At 46.1% G+C, this 16,528-nt stretch overlaps 1 protein-coding gene across 2 annotated transcripts in view; it reads right to left on the bottom strand.

The window, feature by feature from the left end:
• Window positions 1-16,528, bottom strand: part of PTPN11 (protein tyrosine phosphatase non-receptor type 11) — an 83,376-nt gene that overhangs the window by 38,226 nt on the left and 28,622 nt on the right. For both annotated transcript variants that reach the window (XM_029921750.1, XM_029921749.1), the window contains exons 4-6: window positions 15,353-15,545; window positions 11,039-11,155; window positions 10,239-10,352 (exon numbers count right to left, since the gene is read on the bottom strand). In XM_029921750.1, coding sequence (XP_029777610.1) covers window positions 10,239-10,352; window positions 11,039-11,155; window positions 15,353-15,545 — 424 coding nt within the window. The remainder of the gene's footprint in view (window positions 1-10,238; window positions 10,353-11,038; window positions 11,156-15,352; window positions 15,546-16,528) is intronic.

The raw sequence follows: 16,528 nt of genomic DNA on the forward strand, positions 1-16,528 counted from the left end.
CAAGACAAATCTATAATTACGTGCGGAATGATTCTGCGCTGTGCAGTCTAGGGAGGGAGACCCGCGCCAACTCACTGAAGCGGGTTTCTGGGAGGCGCTGAGGCCTGGAGCAGGAGGAGGATAGAGCTTGTTCTGAACGCTCAAATTTGAAGAAACAAGACTGCCAAGAAACATGGAAGGAATAATTTAAAAGAAGCAAGATACGCTTAGGGCTCACCAGAACAGCAGTAGACAGGTCCAAGGAAGAAAGAAAGATATCCCAGCAGGTTAGGCAAGCCAAGCAACGTGGCTAAGAGGCCAGAGTTCTTCAGGGTGAAGGAGACTGGTCGATGAGTCTAGAAGCCGTGTGCCAAGACGTGGAGGCAAATGGAGTTAGATGCAGAGTCACAGAAATGATGGCAGGCCTTGAACACCAGGCAGAAGAATCTTCAACAGCTGAGTGACGAACCACACTACCCGGAAGTTCAAACCACAGCCAACCATCTGCCCACTGAGGACAAGTTTCTCACTTCTTTCTGGGCTTTAGTTTCTTCGTCAAAATGAAAATGCTGTGTCTCATGTGGGAAACAGGGAGCCAGTGATGGGTGCTGAGCAGAAGAGGGAGACGAGAGATGCTGAGGGCAGACCTGCATGAAGGGTGAGAGGAGGGAGAAGGGCAGAGGGGAAAAGGGCAGCTTGTGTCTTCTGGGGTGATGAGAGCCTGCCCCTCTGGCATCAGACGAACTCCTGTCTCCACACATGCCCACGTGGGTGGTGCTGAGCAGGTGCCTCAGCCTCTCAGGGCACCCACGGGTTATTCTACCCACCCCACAAGACCTGGGCATGCGATAAGATGATTTCCCTAGCCCAAAATGCAGCACCAAGCAGACAGTAAATGCTAGTTTCCCTCCATCCTCGAAAAGCAGAAAGAAGTTAGGAAAGAAGAATCAACAGCACTTGTTGAACGGTAAGGTACGCTGGAAGCCGGACAAAGAGGAGTTGAGAGGGGCCCGGAGGATCCCAGCCCACGGCGCCGGAGGCTAAACAGCATGAGTGCCCGAGATGGTGAGGTAAAGGGGAGAGGGGACAGGGACTTGGTTTAAAGGGGAAAATAACATGCTCTTGGTATGAATGCTCAAATTTGAAGAAACAGGACTGCCAAGAAATATGGAAGGAATTTAAAAGAAGCAAGATACGCTTAGGGCTCACCAGAACAGCATGAGAACGGATGTGCTCCCCAAGGAACAGTGGACTTCAAGCAGGATGAGTGGAGGGCCCAGACCACGTCTTGGAGAACCACCGGAGTTAGCCGGTCAGAAGAAGAAAAGACAGCGAACAGCAAGACACACAAGAAGAGGAAGAGAAGTAAACCAGGCGTGTGCGGCTGCAGGTCAGAGAAACCAAGGAAAGAACACTGAGGGAATGAGTTGCTGGCCACTGGTCTCAAAAGCAGCACATGGAAGAAAGAGGCTAAAGCAAAGACAATTCTTGTCACAGTAAGAAAGCCATTGGGCTCTTTTGCCAGTTGTTGGCTCAGTGATGTTGGAAGAAAGCACGGTCCGAGGTTAAGGAAGGCAGGAGCTCGGAAGAAACGGTGGCCACAGCACAGGCCCACCTGGTGAAGAAGACAGAGGACAACGGGAGACACAGAAAGAAGCAAGGGTGGTCAAGAGCAAAAGGGAAAGGTGAGGCAGAGATGCTAAAGTACCCGAAAGCACCTTCAGCGCTTAGTCTCTGTAAAGACGAGTGGCCCCAGCAAAGTGAAACAACTCTGAAAAGGAAAACCTGATGCTGGAGGGGCAAAGAACAGAACAGAGAGAGACGCTGGAAGGGAAACAGCCCAAAGGAAACAGGAATCTCTCCAGGACGGAACGGTCAGCTTGCGGAATGGAACCGCTGACCACTGCAAAGCTCTGCCTTCAGGAAGGCGGCAGCTCTTCTGTTACAGCCCCGGGGAGCTCAGGCCGCACGGAAAATCCCGGCCTCGGCGTGGGCCTGCCGACCTGGAGCACGGGAAGCACGAGGCGGGAGCCCTGGTTGGGGACTGCTGTTCTGCTAGAGATCACCTGTGAGAACTATTATTCTAGACACGGCTTTGGGGTGCAGTTCAAGTCTCGTTTCCATAAAACCTAACCATCTCGAAGTAGAAGGTATAGCTCCCCTGAGCAGGATGTAATCACTTTAAAGAAATCAAACCAGACTGTGAGTCTGGAGACCCACGGGTTGTATGGCGGCTGGCGGGACCCGGGACATCTGCGAGGCTGTCGGGGAGAGGACTGCGATGCCCGTGTCAGACCACGACAGAGAGAGGCTTGCGCAACGGAAGGAGGACGGGCTTTGAAAACAAAAATCAAATTACCAAGGAAAACAAGCTTTAAAGAGCTGGGAGAAAATAACCCCAGTTAATATGATGCTGTGTGGGGCTTGTATGGGTGTGTGTTGTGGGGGTTTTGTGTGTGTGTGTGTGTGTGTGTGTGTGTGTGTGTGTGTGTGTGTCTTAAAGTCAGAAACAGGAGATTCAGAGCTAAAATTTTTCTAAAGTTCATCACTGCCGCCCCAAATTAGACCCTCTTGGGCAAGTGTGTAGAAGGGTCTGGAAGACCGAAATGTGCATTCACAGTCCTCAAGCAGGGCCTCCACGTGAAGACAGCAGGGGAAGAAAGAGGAACATCTCAAAGCAAAGCCAGGAACATTCCTCCATGCTTTTTAAGCATCAGAGAGCTGCTCCCTATTGAATATATGCAAAGCATCTAGGCCCAATACCACTTTCTCTCCTCCTCTCCCCCTCTTTCTCACTCTCTCCGTCTCCCTCTCTCTTTCTCACGCTTTCCCTCTCTCCCTCCCTTCCTCCCTCCCTGTCTTCACCTCCCTCTCTCCATCTCCCTCACTCCCTCTCTCTCCTGAAAACAACCTATATTCAACACTCAGCCCAAACACACCCTTTCTGTCGACTCTGCGCCAGGCCCCCCGAGTCCCTCCGGGGGTACAGGCACCGGACAGGACCACCTGCCTCTCTGGGGCCCCTGGACTGCTTTGGGTTCTTTTCTCGGGTAATACGTACCCAACAGACCTAAAGCGGCAGGATCAGAGTGTATCTCTTTATTTGTTCACCACTAGTGTCATCTGAGCAAAACCTCTCTTTATTCTGACAGACACCTAGTAACGCCATCTGCTTCTGCGAATTCACGGTACAAGAGACAAACATGAAAACAACAGCCACACCGAGTGCCCAGGACCTCCAAGGAGAGCAGGCAGTGTCAGGGAAAGGGCTGCTGCTAGGTGCAGCGGTAACAAGAACCCTGCCGGGCATGGGCACAGGGATCAAGGGAGGTTTCCCTGAGAAAATGACCCTGAGGCTGGGAACTGAGTGTATAGTAAGGAGAAACGAGAAAGGAACATTCCAGTAAACAATTCCACCCATAACACTGTTTGAATATCACACAAATTTGAACATGTCCAAAATGAAAGTTGATAGGGGCGCCTGGGTGGCTCAGTCGGTTAAGCGTCCGACTTCGGCTCAGGTCATGATCTCATGGTCCATGGGTTCGAGCCCCGCGTCGGGCTCTGTGCTGACAGCACAAAGCCTGGAGCCTGCTTCACCTTCTGTGTCTCCCTCTCTGTCCCTCCCCTGCTCACTCTGTCTCTCTCTCTCAAAATAAAATAAAGACATTTGAAAAATTAAAAAAAAGAAAGAAAGGAAGGAAGTTGATCTCCTGCCCTCACACCCATTCCCCCCAGCCTCCCCGTCTGGGTAAATCATGACTCCGTCCTACCAACTGCTCAAGCCTGGCCTCAGCTCTGTCTTACCACACAATCTGGTGACTCTACTTTCAGAATATCTTGAGAACCCAACCCCTCCACTGCTGCCCCCAGCCCACAGCCCCTGCCATCTATCTGCTGGGCTACTGTGCTGTGCCTCTCTGCTGGCCTCCTACCTCTCCCTCCCCTGACAGAAAGCCTCCCACGTGGCGGCCAGCACGATCACATCCCTCCTGCGCTCAGAACCTTCCGCGGACTCTTTCACCAGGAAAAGCCAGCGCCGTTCCCCAGACCCAGGGAGGCACGCGCGCTGTGTCACCTCGCACGTCCACACCACTCTACCCACATTCCCCTTTGGCCTGCTCGCCTCCAACAGCACTGTCTGCACATTCCACGTTCCCGCTCCAGGGCTTTGGTGCTGTTGTCCTCTCTGTCTGGAAGGTTCTTCCTGAGGTTATCTGTATGGCTTCTCCCTTACTTCCTTCAACTCCCTGCTCAAACGCTGCTGCAGCGGAGAGACCTGAGTAAAATGGTAATGACCCCGCCAGCGCGCCCTTCCTTTCCGGCCCAGCCTCCTCTTCTCCACAGCGCACACCACCCTCTCACGCAGCAAACACTCACACGTTTCTTTGTTCTACTGTCTGTCTCTCCCAGGCGACCATAAAGCTCTGTAAGGAGAAATAATGACTTTTATTGGTTTCCCGCTGCATCCCCAGACCCTAGAACAGAACCCAGCCTAGAGCCTGTGCTTATTAACTACTTAGTGAGTGAAAAAAAGGAATAAATCATGCCACCACCAGCGCCCACTGCTGGGGGAATGTTTCAGGACCTCTGCCCAACTCCCTACAGCACTTGTCTCCAGCGACTACTTCCCCAACAGACTACGTCCTTGGCACTGCTCCTCAGACCAGAGATGGGTGGCGCCTGAGCCGGGGAGAGTCCTGGACGTGGGTACGCGGTGGCTGGTTGCAGTATCTGCAAGGGGAAGGTCTGTAAGTCAAGGAGCAGAGGAATCCACTGAAGGAAAAGGAGGAGGACGGAGGTGTGGGGCGGGCGGGGAGTCTGGACACAGAGAGGCAGCAGGATGGAGGAGGAGGGCGAAAGGAAAGCGTGGAGGCGGATGGACTGCCGACAGCAAGCTTCCATCCGCCACTTGGGTCCTGCAGTCAGATGCAGCACCTTGGCGCGGCCCGGTGCACCCCGGCAGCCCGGGCCTAGGGGACCCCAAAGAGAAGAGCAGGCTGAGAGCGCGCGCAAACACCCCATACACGCGGCCGTGCGCTATGTGCCTCGCGAGATGCACAGGGCTGATTCAGAAGAGGCACGAAATCTTAAGATCATAACCTGCCTTTTCATTTGTGTAGTGAGTGTCTCATTTCAGAACCTTACTCCATCCCAGCAAAGCTAGAACTATCATCCGCCTCTTCGTATTCATAAGCAGAGAGATGCAGGAGACACGAGATGTTTACACAGATCAAAAATGGGCAGTCTCCAGGAAAAAGTCAGACGTGGGGTCACCATGTCTTCATCCTACACCATATCATAGCCTAGAGGAAGATCAACAACCTGAATTCATTTAAGAGGCCAAGGAGAGAAGAGAGGAACAGCTTCACAAGAGATTCTGTATTTAAGATGTGTCAAGTGCAGAAGGAATTTATGAGTGCCTTCTGGGGGAACATAAGGACTCACAGAGCGTCACGGACAACAGAAGCAAACACCACATAGCTGTCGTTCAGAGCTCGGGCTCCCTTGAGAGACCATCAGAGACCCTGGGAAGCAGGAACTGATCCCCAACTCATCGCCTCCCAGAAAACAACTAAAGTACAAGCGCCAAAAGAATAATGCCTTGCTGTTGCAATCAAACTTCCATTTCAGGGGATTTAGATTATGATGAGTCTCTGCTTCCACATGTCTCATTTTTTTCTGTAACGGTTTGGTTCTGTTCTTAGCTACATTCTCTGGGTCCCAACCTTAAAGGGCAATTCTTGTGGGGAGGAGGGGCGTCTGGGTAACTCAGTCGGTTAAGCATCTGACTCTTGCTTTCCACTCAGGTCATGATCTCACGGGTTGTGAGATCGAGCCCTGCGTCAGGCTCTGTGCTGAGACTTTGGAACCTGCTTGGGATTCTCTCCCTCCCTCTCTCTGCCTCCCCCCTGCTCGTGCTCTCTCTCTCTCTCTCTCAAAATAAATAAACAAACTTAAAAAAAAATAAAGTGCATTTTAAAAAATTAACTGGATTTGAGAAGCAGGTCATCAACTCTTTAGATCTAGCTTCAGTTACCAGATAAAATGTTAATCCTGTGCTCTGATTTGATGAATAACAATTTTTCACCTCAGCCTGACCTTTATGGAGAACAGACATGATCCTGTTTTGTCCATTTCTCCCAAAAGCCAACTCAATCCCCCCATTTTGTTGTGAGTCATGTATAAAAGATGACCTGAATTAGAGATGCCACCGTGAAACCATCAGGTCAGCATTTAGAAGCAGCCTTCTTTTTCCAAGGCCAGAAAAGTCAGGCTAGGAGACAGTCTAAGTTCACATCCTGACCCCACCGACAGGACCGTGAGGAACACCCCTGCTGCCACAGGCTCTCTGGTAAGGTCTGACTTTGTTTCCCTGAGGGAAGTTAGTGTTCAAGAACCCACCACTGCCACAGACACCCACCTCACCGCGGTCACTTCTACTAAAAAGGTCACAGTCACTGTAAGGAAAGTGCTGGGTACGGATGATTGCCTCAGCTACCACTTTAAGAGAATGTGTAATGGGGCGCCTGGGTGGCTCAGTCAGTTGAGTCCCTGACTCTTGATTTGGGCTCATGTCATGATCCCAGGGTTGTGGAATCGAGCCCCATGTCAGTCTCTGTGTTGAGCATGGAGCCCGCTTGAGACTCTCTCTCTCTCCCCACCATTACCCCTCTCCCCAGCTCACTCTTAAATAATTAATTAAACAAATAAATAAATGAATAAAATAAAGTGTAAGATGAACATGGATCTAGATGAAAAAACCGCTCACTATCGGGGCACCTGGGTGGCTCCGTTGGTTAAGCATCCAACTGTTGGTTTGGGCTCAGGTCATGATTTCACGTTTTGTGGGTTAGAGCCCCACGCTGGGCTCAGTGCTGAGCACAGAGCCTGCTTAAGATTTTCTCTTTCTCTCTCCCTCCCTCTCTCTCTCTCTCTCTCTCTCTCTCCCCCCCTCTCTCTCACACATGCTCTCTCTCTTTTCCTTATCCCTCTCTCTCTCTCTTCCTCTCTCCCTCCCTGGCTTGCACATGCCCTCTTTTTCTAGTTAAAAAATGTTTAAAAACCCTTAAACCTTTCCTAAAGGGTCTACAATTTAAAAAATAATAATAATTCCATAGAACTACCCTATAATCCAGCAATTGCACCATGAGGTATTTACCCAAAGGACACAAAAATACAAACTCAAATGGGTACATGCATCCTAATGTTTATAGCAGCACTATCAACAATAGCCAAACTATGGAAAGAGCCCAAGTGTCCATCGACTGATGAATGGATAAAGAAGACATGGTATCTGTGTGTATATATGTATGTATAAACACACACACACACACACACACACACATATACCATTGGAATATTACTTAGCCATCAAAAAGAAAAGGAATGAAATCTTGCCATATGCAACAAAATGGAACTAGAGTGTATTATGCTAAGTGAAATAAGTGCATCACAGAAAGAGAAATATATGATTTCACTCATATGTGGAATTTAAGAAACAAAACAGATGAACAGACAGAGGGAGGGGAGGGGAAAACAAACCACAAGAGACTTAATGATAGAGAACAAACTGAGGGTTGACAGAGGGAGGTAGGCAGGAGACAGGCTAGATGGGTGATGGGCGCCAAGGAGGGCACTTGTGATGAGTAGTGAGTGTGTTGTATTTAAGAGATGAATCACTGAATTCTACTGCTGAAACCAACATTGCACTGTCTATTAACTAAAATATAAATTCTTAAAAAGTCCATAGATACTAAAGCACTTATGAGGGAAGTAACACAGTATCAGGGGTAATTGGCAAAGTTAATAATGATGCATGGGGGTTCTTTATGCACATCTACTTCATATAGTACATTCAATAAAATTTTTTTTTATTTTATTTATTTAAGTAATCTCTACACCCAATGTGGGGCTCGAACTCACGGCCTCGAGATCAAGAGTCACATGCTCCTCTGATTGAGCCAGCCGGGAGCCCTCAACATCTTTTCAATTCAAACAATTCAACAAACTGCATGTGTGTGCGCACGTGTCTGCGTGGCGGTCAGGAACATGTGAGCAGCGAACGAATTGTTGTTAATAATTTTAAGAGCAGAAGTGATATTCTGGTTATGATCTTTTGAAATGAAAGTTACAGATGAAAAAACACTTGGAATTTGCTTCAAGATAAGCCAAGACAGGGGGAGTCGACGGGGGGGGGCGGGGGGGGAGTTAAAAAAGACTGGCCATGGGGCACCTGGGCAGCTCAGTCGGTTAGGCGTCTGCCTCTTGATCTCAGCTCAGGTCCTGGTCTCAGGGTCATGAATTCAAGCCCCAGGCTAGGCTCCACACTGGGCACGGAGCCTACTTAAAAAAAAGCCTGGCCGCCTATCAACAACTGCTGATGCTGGGCGGTAGACATATTGCCGTGATTATACTCTTCTCTCTGCTTTTGGACAGATTTGAAATTCTGCATATTAAAAAGTTTGGAAAAATAGGTTTTCCATTCCAATTCTGTACTCATCCATCCTATCTCATGAGGCTTTATAAAGACTACATGAAATGAATGAAAACAAGAGAATGTAATTAAATGAATAGAAATGCTGCCCTTTATTTTCACCCCCTGGTGGGACACAGTGAAGAAAGCAGGGGGCTTGAGATTTAACAATTCTGACTGACTGGGGCGCCTGGGTGGCTCAGCTGGTTAAGTGTCCGACTTGCACTCAAGTCACAATCTCACAGTTTGTGAGTTCAAACCCCACATCGGCTCTGTGCTGACAGCTTGGAGGCAAAACCCACTTCAGTATCTCTGTCTCCCTCTCTCTCTCTGTCCCATCCCCACTTGTGCTTCCTCCGCTCAAAAATAAATAAATAATAATTTAAAAAATTCTGGGGGCACCTGGGTGGCTCAGTCGGTTAAGCGTCTGACTTTGGCTCAGGTCATGATCTCGCAGTTCATGAGCACAAGCCCCATGTCAGGCTCTACGCGGACACCTCAGAGCCTTGAGCCTGTTTCAGGTCATGATCTCACAGTTCATGAGTTCGAGCCCTGCATTGGGCTCTGTGCTGACCGCTCAGAGCCTGGAGCCTGCTTCAGATTCTGTGTGTGTCTCTCTCTCTCTCTCTGACACTCACCTGCTCATGCTGTCTCTGTCTCTCTCAAAAATAAATAAAACATTAAAAAAAAAAAAAAGCAGGAACCCTATCCATCTCGTCCTCCACAGTGTCCCGGGCAGTTACCCCAATGCCTGGTATGAAGAACTAGAGCTGAGTTCAAGTTCCCGTTCAGCCATGTGGAGCAAGGACTGTGACTGTTCTCCCTGACCCAGCCTCAGTGCTGCGGAACAGCCGGTGCTTGTGGCATCGCACTGGACGGTTCACTTAACCTCCCCAGGCCCCGGCCTCCTCCTCTGTGAAATGGAAATAAAGTCTGCCTCAACAAGCTAATCTGGCCTGTTGTTTAAAGGACATCATGTGGCCATTCATTTGTTGGTTCCACATCGATCAATTCTAAACGTCCTACAGAAATGTATGGATGTATGGAATAGCCCATCGTTCCCATAAAGAGAGCAGTAATAATAAGGTGACATAAATATTAGCTAAATGTAAATACTCATTCAACAAGTATTTATGGAGTTTCTACTGTGTACTAGGCACCGCCACATGCTAGGGATAACGGCAGGTAAGTACGGTATAATCCTTGCTTTTGGGGAAGGTTTCAGTCAAATGGATGAGAAGAGAGAACGCGACCACAATATCAATTGGTAAGGGACATCCCAGAGGAGAATAGCAACAGAGCACATTCCCCCTGGGGACATTCTCCTACCCAACTTGGTTTCAGGCAAGAAATCAGTTCACTTAACTTCCCAAAGTTAGAAATGTCAACTCCCAAGTTAAAACCACCATGAGGTATTTCACTTTCACTGCAGTAAGGCTATAGATTCTCTCTGAAGAAGCCAGCCAATGCTGGAAATCGTCCAAAGGAATTAGATCCTTTTGTTTTTCTGGGGTTTTGCCAGCAGTCCAAACCAAAAGAGCCAAATGGAGCTATTGGCTCATCCAGTGAATATGACCGCCAGCTCCCTCCTCCCGGAGCACAACGCCCTTCTATTTCAGAGAAAGCTCCTCACCAACTTGCTCCGTGTCAATCAACAGCTGAATTAAGAAAGAATACAGACTCGAGTCTTTTGGATCCAATTCCAAATACAGGGCCAACTTCTCTCTCATTAAAAATAGGATTTAATAACTCAAGTAAAAAAAAATTTTTTTTAATAACTTACCTCAAATTCTTCCCAAAAGCCTTGTTTGACTTTGTCTGTGGTCTCGGCTAATTTGCTTAGTTCTCGAACCCGGCTTTCTATTTCAGCAGCATTGATGCGTGTTGTGTTGAGGGGCTAATCAAATTCAGCAGTTGGTGTGAAATGAATAAAGTATTATTAAAAAAAAGTGTTAATGCAAAAAAAAAAAAGAAAAAGAAAGAGGTCCATGTTGATATTTGTAAGGCAAGGACAGGAAATTCAAAGGACATGGTAATTCACAATAAAAGTTTTCAAATACAGTTTCGCTTTCTTTTCTGTTTTGTCAGGAAATGTATCTTTCTTCAATCTCCACACACACTTCACTCTGCTGATATAAATTCAAACCTATTTTTCTTCATAAACAGATGCCAACATAATTTGGGGAGGTGATAAAATTTGCCATTAGGAAGTAAGAGTGGACTCTGAAGTAACACTAACTCCAAAGTGAGTAAGTGTAATCACCCAAAGGTAACCAGAGGGAGGCCTAGAAGGAACACTTGGTAAAAGCTTGCTTTAAAAACTCTACACGGCCTCTTTGCGATACACATGGAGATAAGCATGGAAATGATGTAATACCTGGAATTCGTTTCCAAAGGCCGCAGGGGGACAGCAGTTGAGTGCAGTAGTAATGGCACAAGATTTGGTAAGTTGATCACCACTGAAGCTGGGTGATGGGCGTGTGGAGGTTCACAATACTATTCTACTTCTATTTAGAATATGCTGTGTCAGGACTTTTTAAAACTCGGTAGGGAGATGGAGCGTTAGCTTTCAAACGTGCTCACCTGCTTGAGTTGCAGAACTGTGCCCAGCGTCTCCACCATGGGGTTCTTCTTGTAATGCTCCACGAGATCCGTCAAAGAGTCGAACCGCTCTCCTCCACCAACGTCATATTTCAGTTCCTTTCAAGACAAAAAAAAAATCATCCTATTACCTTTACATCAAATTACTATTTTTCCTCCCAGCTGAGGTACAGAGACTAACTCTCCCCGGAAGATCAAATGGCTGTGGTCGCACAAAGGAGAGAAAGCAAGGATGGTGGAACTGAATGTGAGGTCTAAGTCCGTACGCCTCAGCAAACGGGGCACAAAAACGTCTCCCCTTCATAAGTTAACTAAGTATTTTAAAGAAATGAAAAGCAACATTATTCACTATTTACTTACACTCCAGGCTCAGCAACCATATGGCAGGCTGCTCAAGAGAAGGTAAACAACAATTTCTCTCTGAAATGCAACGAACTCCAAGGCTGGGTAGGCAGCACTGAAGCCCGACACACATGTCTCTATTTTCCTCTTCTAATGAAATTTAAAAGGGAATTTATAAACAGAGACCAGGAAGTTTTTTCTGACAAAAAGATCAGAATAGGCGACTTCAAGGAAACAACAGGAAAACATTAATCTCAGAAAATACAAAACCCTAGAAATTACATATGAAGATGTTTGGGCACAGTCTTTTATTTAAAAATAAAATTTCAGTGGCGCCTGGGTGACTCCGTCGGTTAAGCATCCGGCTCAGGTCACGATCTCACGGTTCATGACTTCGAGCCCTGCGTCAGGCTCTGAGCTGTCAGCACAGCCTGCTTCGAATTCTGTGTCTCCCTCTCTGCTCCCCCCAAAAAGAAATATAATATAATATAACACAATACAATACAATATAATATAAAATAAAAATAAAATTGCAGTGGTGGGGGTGGGGGAGAAGCACTTTCAAAATAACAAAGAACGGGGCACCTGGGTGCCTCAGTCGGTTAAGTGTCCAACTTTGGCACAGGTCATGATCTCACAGCTTGTGAGTTCAAGCCCTGCATCAGGCTCTATGCTGACAGCTCAGACCCTGGAGCCTGTTTCAGATTCTATGTGTGTGTGTCTCTCTCTGCCCCTCCCCTACTCACGCTGTCTCTCTCAAAAATAAATAAAATCATTTTTTAAAAAGTCTTTAAAAAAGAATAACAAAGGACAGACCTCTGAAAATCCATTCCTCCATAAAAGCAACAAAAATATTGGTAAAAACTGTCATCAATGTTTTTCAGAACTCTGAAAATTAACCAAGAACCTACACCAGTCCAAGGAACATTTATTCAAGAAAAAGAATTGAATCTTGGTGAGGAGCAAACCGTGGCATTTTAACTCACCCTATGCTCCTGTGCATCTCTTTAGCTCTTCTGTAGCCTTGAAAACCGACAGCCTCATAAGCACAGGAGCTGTGAAAGCCGGCCACACAGCACAGCTGGCGGGGACAGAATGAATCTGGAACTCTCTCAAGAGACCTGTCCCCAGAGAATAATCCCTACGGGCAAACCTTGTTCTATTGCCCTGCACTGCATTGTGCTTTGCGGATACATCGTTTTTTTTTTTTAATTAAAGGTTTGTGGCAACCCTACATCTAGCAAGTCAATTGGCACCATTTTTCCAAAAATATTTGTGTCTCTATGTTGCATTTTGCTAATTTTTCCAGTATTTCAACTGTTTCATTATTACTGTACGTGTTATGGGGATCTGTGGTCAGTGAGTATGACCTGCTGAAAGCTCAGATGAAGCTCAGCATTTGTAGCAATAAACTATTTTTTCATTAAAGTATGTTGTCAAAAAAATGTATGTTTTCTGTTGTTTTCTAGACATATTGCCACTGCACACTTAATAAACTACAGTACAGTACAAACATAACTTTTATATGCACTGAGAAACCCAAAAATATCATTTGACTCGCTTTGTTGCAAATATTCACTTTATTGCAGTGGTCTGGAACTGAACCCGTAACATCTTGGAGATATTCCTGGTTTAGGCCTGGTTAGCAGCTCCCTGGAAGAGCCCTGTCTTCAAGGGACCTGCCAAAAACAATCTGCAGGGGGGCGCCTGGGTGGCTCAGTCGGTTAAGCCTCCAACTTCGGCTCAGCTCAGATCTCAGTTTGTGGGTTCGAGCCCCGCGTCGGGCTCTGTGCTGACAGCCCAGAGCCTGAAGCCTGTTTCGATTCTGTGTCTCCTCCTCTCTCTGCCCCTCCCCCTCTCGTGCTCTGTCTCTCTCTGTATCAAAAATAAATAAAACATTAAAAAAAGTCAAAAACAATCTGCAGCAACTGTTTAATACAGCAACACCCATTAAAGCAAATAAGAGACTGACCAAAGGAAAAAGGAAAATCTACATGATGTCCACACAGGGCTTGGAAAACCTCTAACACAGAGAGGCAAACCAAGAAACAAACTCTTAACTATAGAGAACAAACTGATGGCTGCCTGAAGGGAGGTGGGTGGGGAGACAGGTTACATGGGTGATGGGGATTAAGGAGGGCGCTTGTGATGGGCACCAGGTGTTACATGGACGTGTTGAATCACTATATTGTACACCTGAAACTAATATTGTGCTATATATAAACTCGCTCGAGTTTAAATCAAAAGTTAAAAAAAAAAAAAAAAAACCTCTAACATATACTTGAGAACCCAGCAGGCTATGTGACTGAGCAGGGCTGTGTGCTGTGTGAAGTCCAGGGAAGATCCATGAAAACCCTCATCTTCACCCTAGTTGACCTTGACCTTGAGGTTCTGCACAAACAAAAGGTGAAGGCTAAGGCAGAGCTACAATCCGCTAGAGCACTGAAAGTATGCCCCAACACACACACACACACACACACACACACACACACACAGCACCGCCCCCCCAAAGGCAAGGAGACTTAATGGTTCAAGGCATTGAAGGAGATGTCTGGCTAATGATCAGCTGACCACTCAGCAAACCAAGCAAAGACTTCAGAGACCACACATAGCAAAGAATATAGGAAAATCATGAAACATAGAGTAACAACTACAGCAGCAATAAAAAAATATAGTGACAGCAAACCCTGGAAAAGAAAACATCTGATTTCCAGAGTCATCACATTGTATTACTTATAAGGTCTAGCTGCCAATAAAAAAATGATGAAACATGCAAAGAAACGGGAAAGTCTGGACCAAACGTTGGAGAGAAAGCACTTAATAATAGAAACTGTCCTTGAGAAAGCCCACAGAAAGACTTGAAATCAGCTAGTATAAATATGCTCAAAGAACTCAAGGAAACTGTACTTTATAAATTAAAAGAAAATATGAGAACGTTGTCTCATCAAATAGACAATATCACAAAACCCTGTACACAAATGTTTACAGCAGCAATATTCATAATAGCCAGAATGCCCATCCATTTTTAATGGATAAACAGAATCTGCTCTAGCCACGCAATGGGATATTTGACAATAGAGCTTATGGACACACACTACAATTTGGGTAACCCTTGAAGACATTATGCAAAGTAAGCCAGACCCAAAAACTACATGTTACATAATTCCTTCTATACGAAACATCTAAAATAGGCGAATCCATAAAAATGAAAAGTAGATGAGTGGCTGTCAAGAGCCAGAGGGAGGGGAAATTGTGGGTAGTGATTGGGAATGGACACAGGGTTTCTTTTTGGGGTGATGAATGTTCTGGAATGTGTCCGTGGTTGCATCATATGTGAACATACCAAAACCCACTAAATTGTCTGCTTTAAAAGGCTGAATTATATGGTATGTGAGTTGTACCTCAATAAGTAGCTGTTTTTTTAAATATTTATGTAATTTTAAAACTGAAGCCGTAAGTGAGCAGCTTCTATTTAAGAAACGATGTCAAAATGAAGTTTGACACAGTTCACCAAGAATCAACCTCAGTCCCGTCACATTAAAAACAAGAAACAGTGGGTTCAGTTCTCCGAGCTTTAATGCAGGAACTCTGTAACATGAAGGCAAATGCGTCACAGGCCAGACTGTGACAATCCTAAGGAGCCGAGGCCATCACTTAGAAACATGGAGCGTGAGGCCAACTCCAGCCACAACCAAGCAGAAACAGATTCGACAGTACAGGGCAGAGGTGATGCGCAGAGGCAGGATTTAGTCTGCCAGAGACAGACTGGAAATAAATAATAAAGTCCTGAAATGATGAAACAATTGTAATAAATAACGTTCTAAAAGCACATCAGCCTGTAACTAAATGAGCAGAGAAAATCTGACACCGGAAGTGATGTCTGTCTTCTTCGGGGCGGGGGGAATCACCCCAAGATGACATTTTGCCAGACTCATAGTTCAAGTGCGGCTTTACCTGACAGCGGATCATGACGTGGGTCACTTTAGACTTGCCATCATTGCTCTCCCCTTTGTCATCACCAGTTCGGACAGAGAGAACAAAATCTCCGGGGTGGCTCTGGCTCTCTCGTACCAGAAAGCTACCATGTTTTCCTTTCTCCGTTAATAGTTTCTCTGCTTCTTTTCCAGAGAGGTGTCCGTGAAACCACCTAAAATTTTTAAAATGAAAACCAACTGAGTTCTGCCACGAGTTCCCAGCATTCTTTCACAAAACTATCATACACAGCAAGCTCCCAAAACTAAAAAAGACACATTCCTCTAAGAGACTAGTCACTCCTGCACAAGACATAATTTGCAGCCCAAGCAGGAAGGAGAAATGGCAAAGATGTTAAGAATAACCACTGAACTTTTTAAATGAGCCCACAGTCATTGTTTCATTTGGAAACAAATGTCCTCAATCTTTCCTATTTTCTTTTTAATCTCCCAGCCTTTAAAAATGCATTTTGTCATTTCTCCATGCCCTACCGTAAAAGGACCAACTGTTTAAACACAACCATTTAAAGAAATTAAAATAGAAAGTAATGGTAGAGACAGAAAATCATTTTAATGTTTCCCCTTGGTTTGGCATGTAAATATTACATTAAAAAGGACTTTCACTCTAAATTAAGCATTCCAGATTGTTTAATATGTCCAGCCAATACTTTCAACAGCCTCCAAGCTTTCTGTCAATACCTTTGGACCATATACTGGGCTATCCTTTCAAACGCTGATGCACATAACTTCTAGAGTAGGGGTGAGGGATTTTGCAAAAAAATGTGAATTCCCATGCCTCACAACCAGAGGTAGTGATACACAAAGTCTGAAGGCAGCCCAGCAATCTTTTTTGGGCCCAGCCCCCCCAAAAAAGTGCATTTTTACCCAGCACTTGAGAGTCCTGATGTAGGCCGTCCTCTGATGTCCTCTGTCTCTCTGAGACAGCATTACTCTAAGATACCATAAAAAAACATGGGGCGCCTGGGTGACTCAGGTGGTTGAGCGTCCAATTCGGTTCAGGTCATGATCTCACAGTTCGTGGGTTCAAGACCCGAGTTGGGCTCTCTGCTGACAGCTCAGAGCCTGGAGCCTGCTTCAGATTCTGGGTTTCACTCTTGCTCTGTCCCTCTCAAAAATAAGTATACTTTAAAAAAAAATT

Source organism: Suricata suricatta, chromosome 14, assembly GCF_006229205.1.
Source record: "Suricata suricatta isolate VVHF042 chromosome 14, meerkat_22Aug2017_6uvM2_HiC, whole genome shotgun sequence".
Taxonomy (NCBI): Eukaryota; Metazoa; Chordata; class Mammalia; order Carnivora; family Herpestidae; genus Suricata; species Suricata suricatta.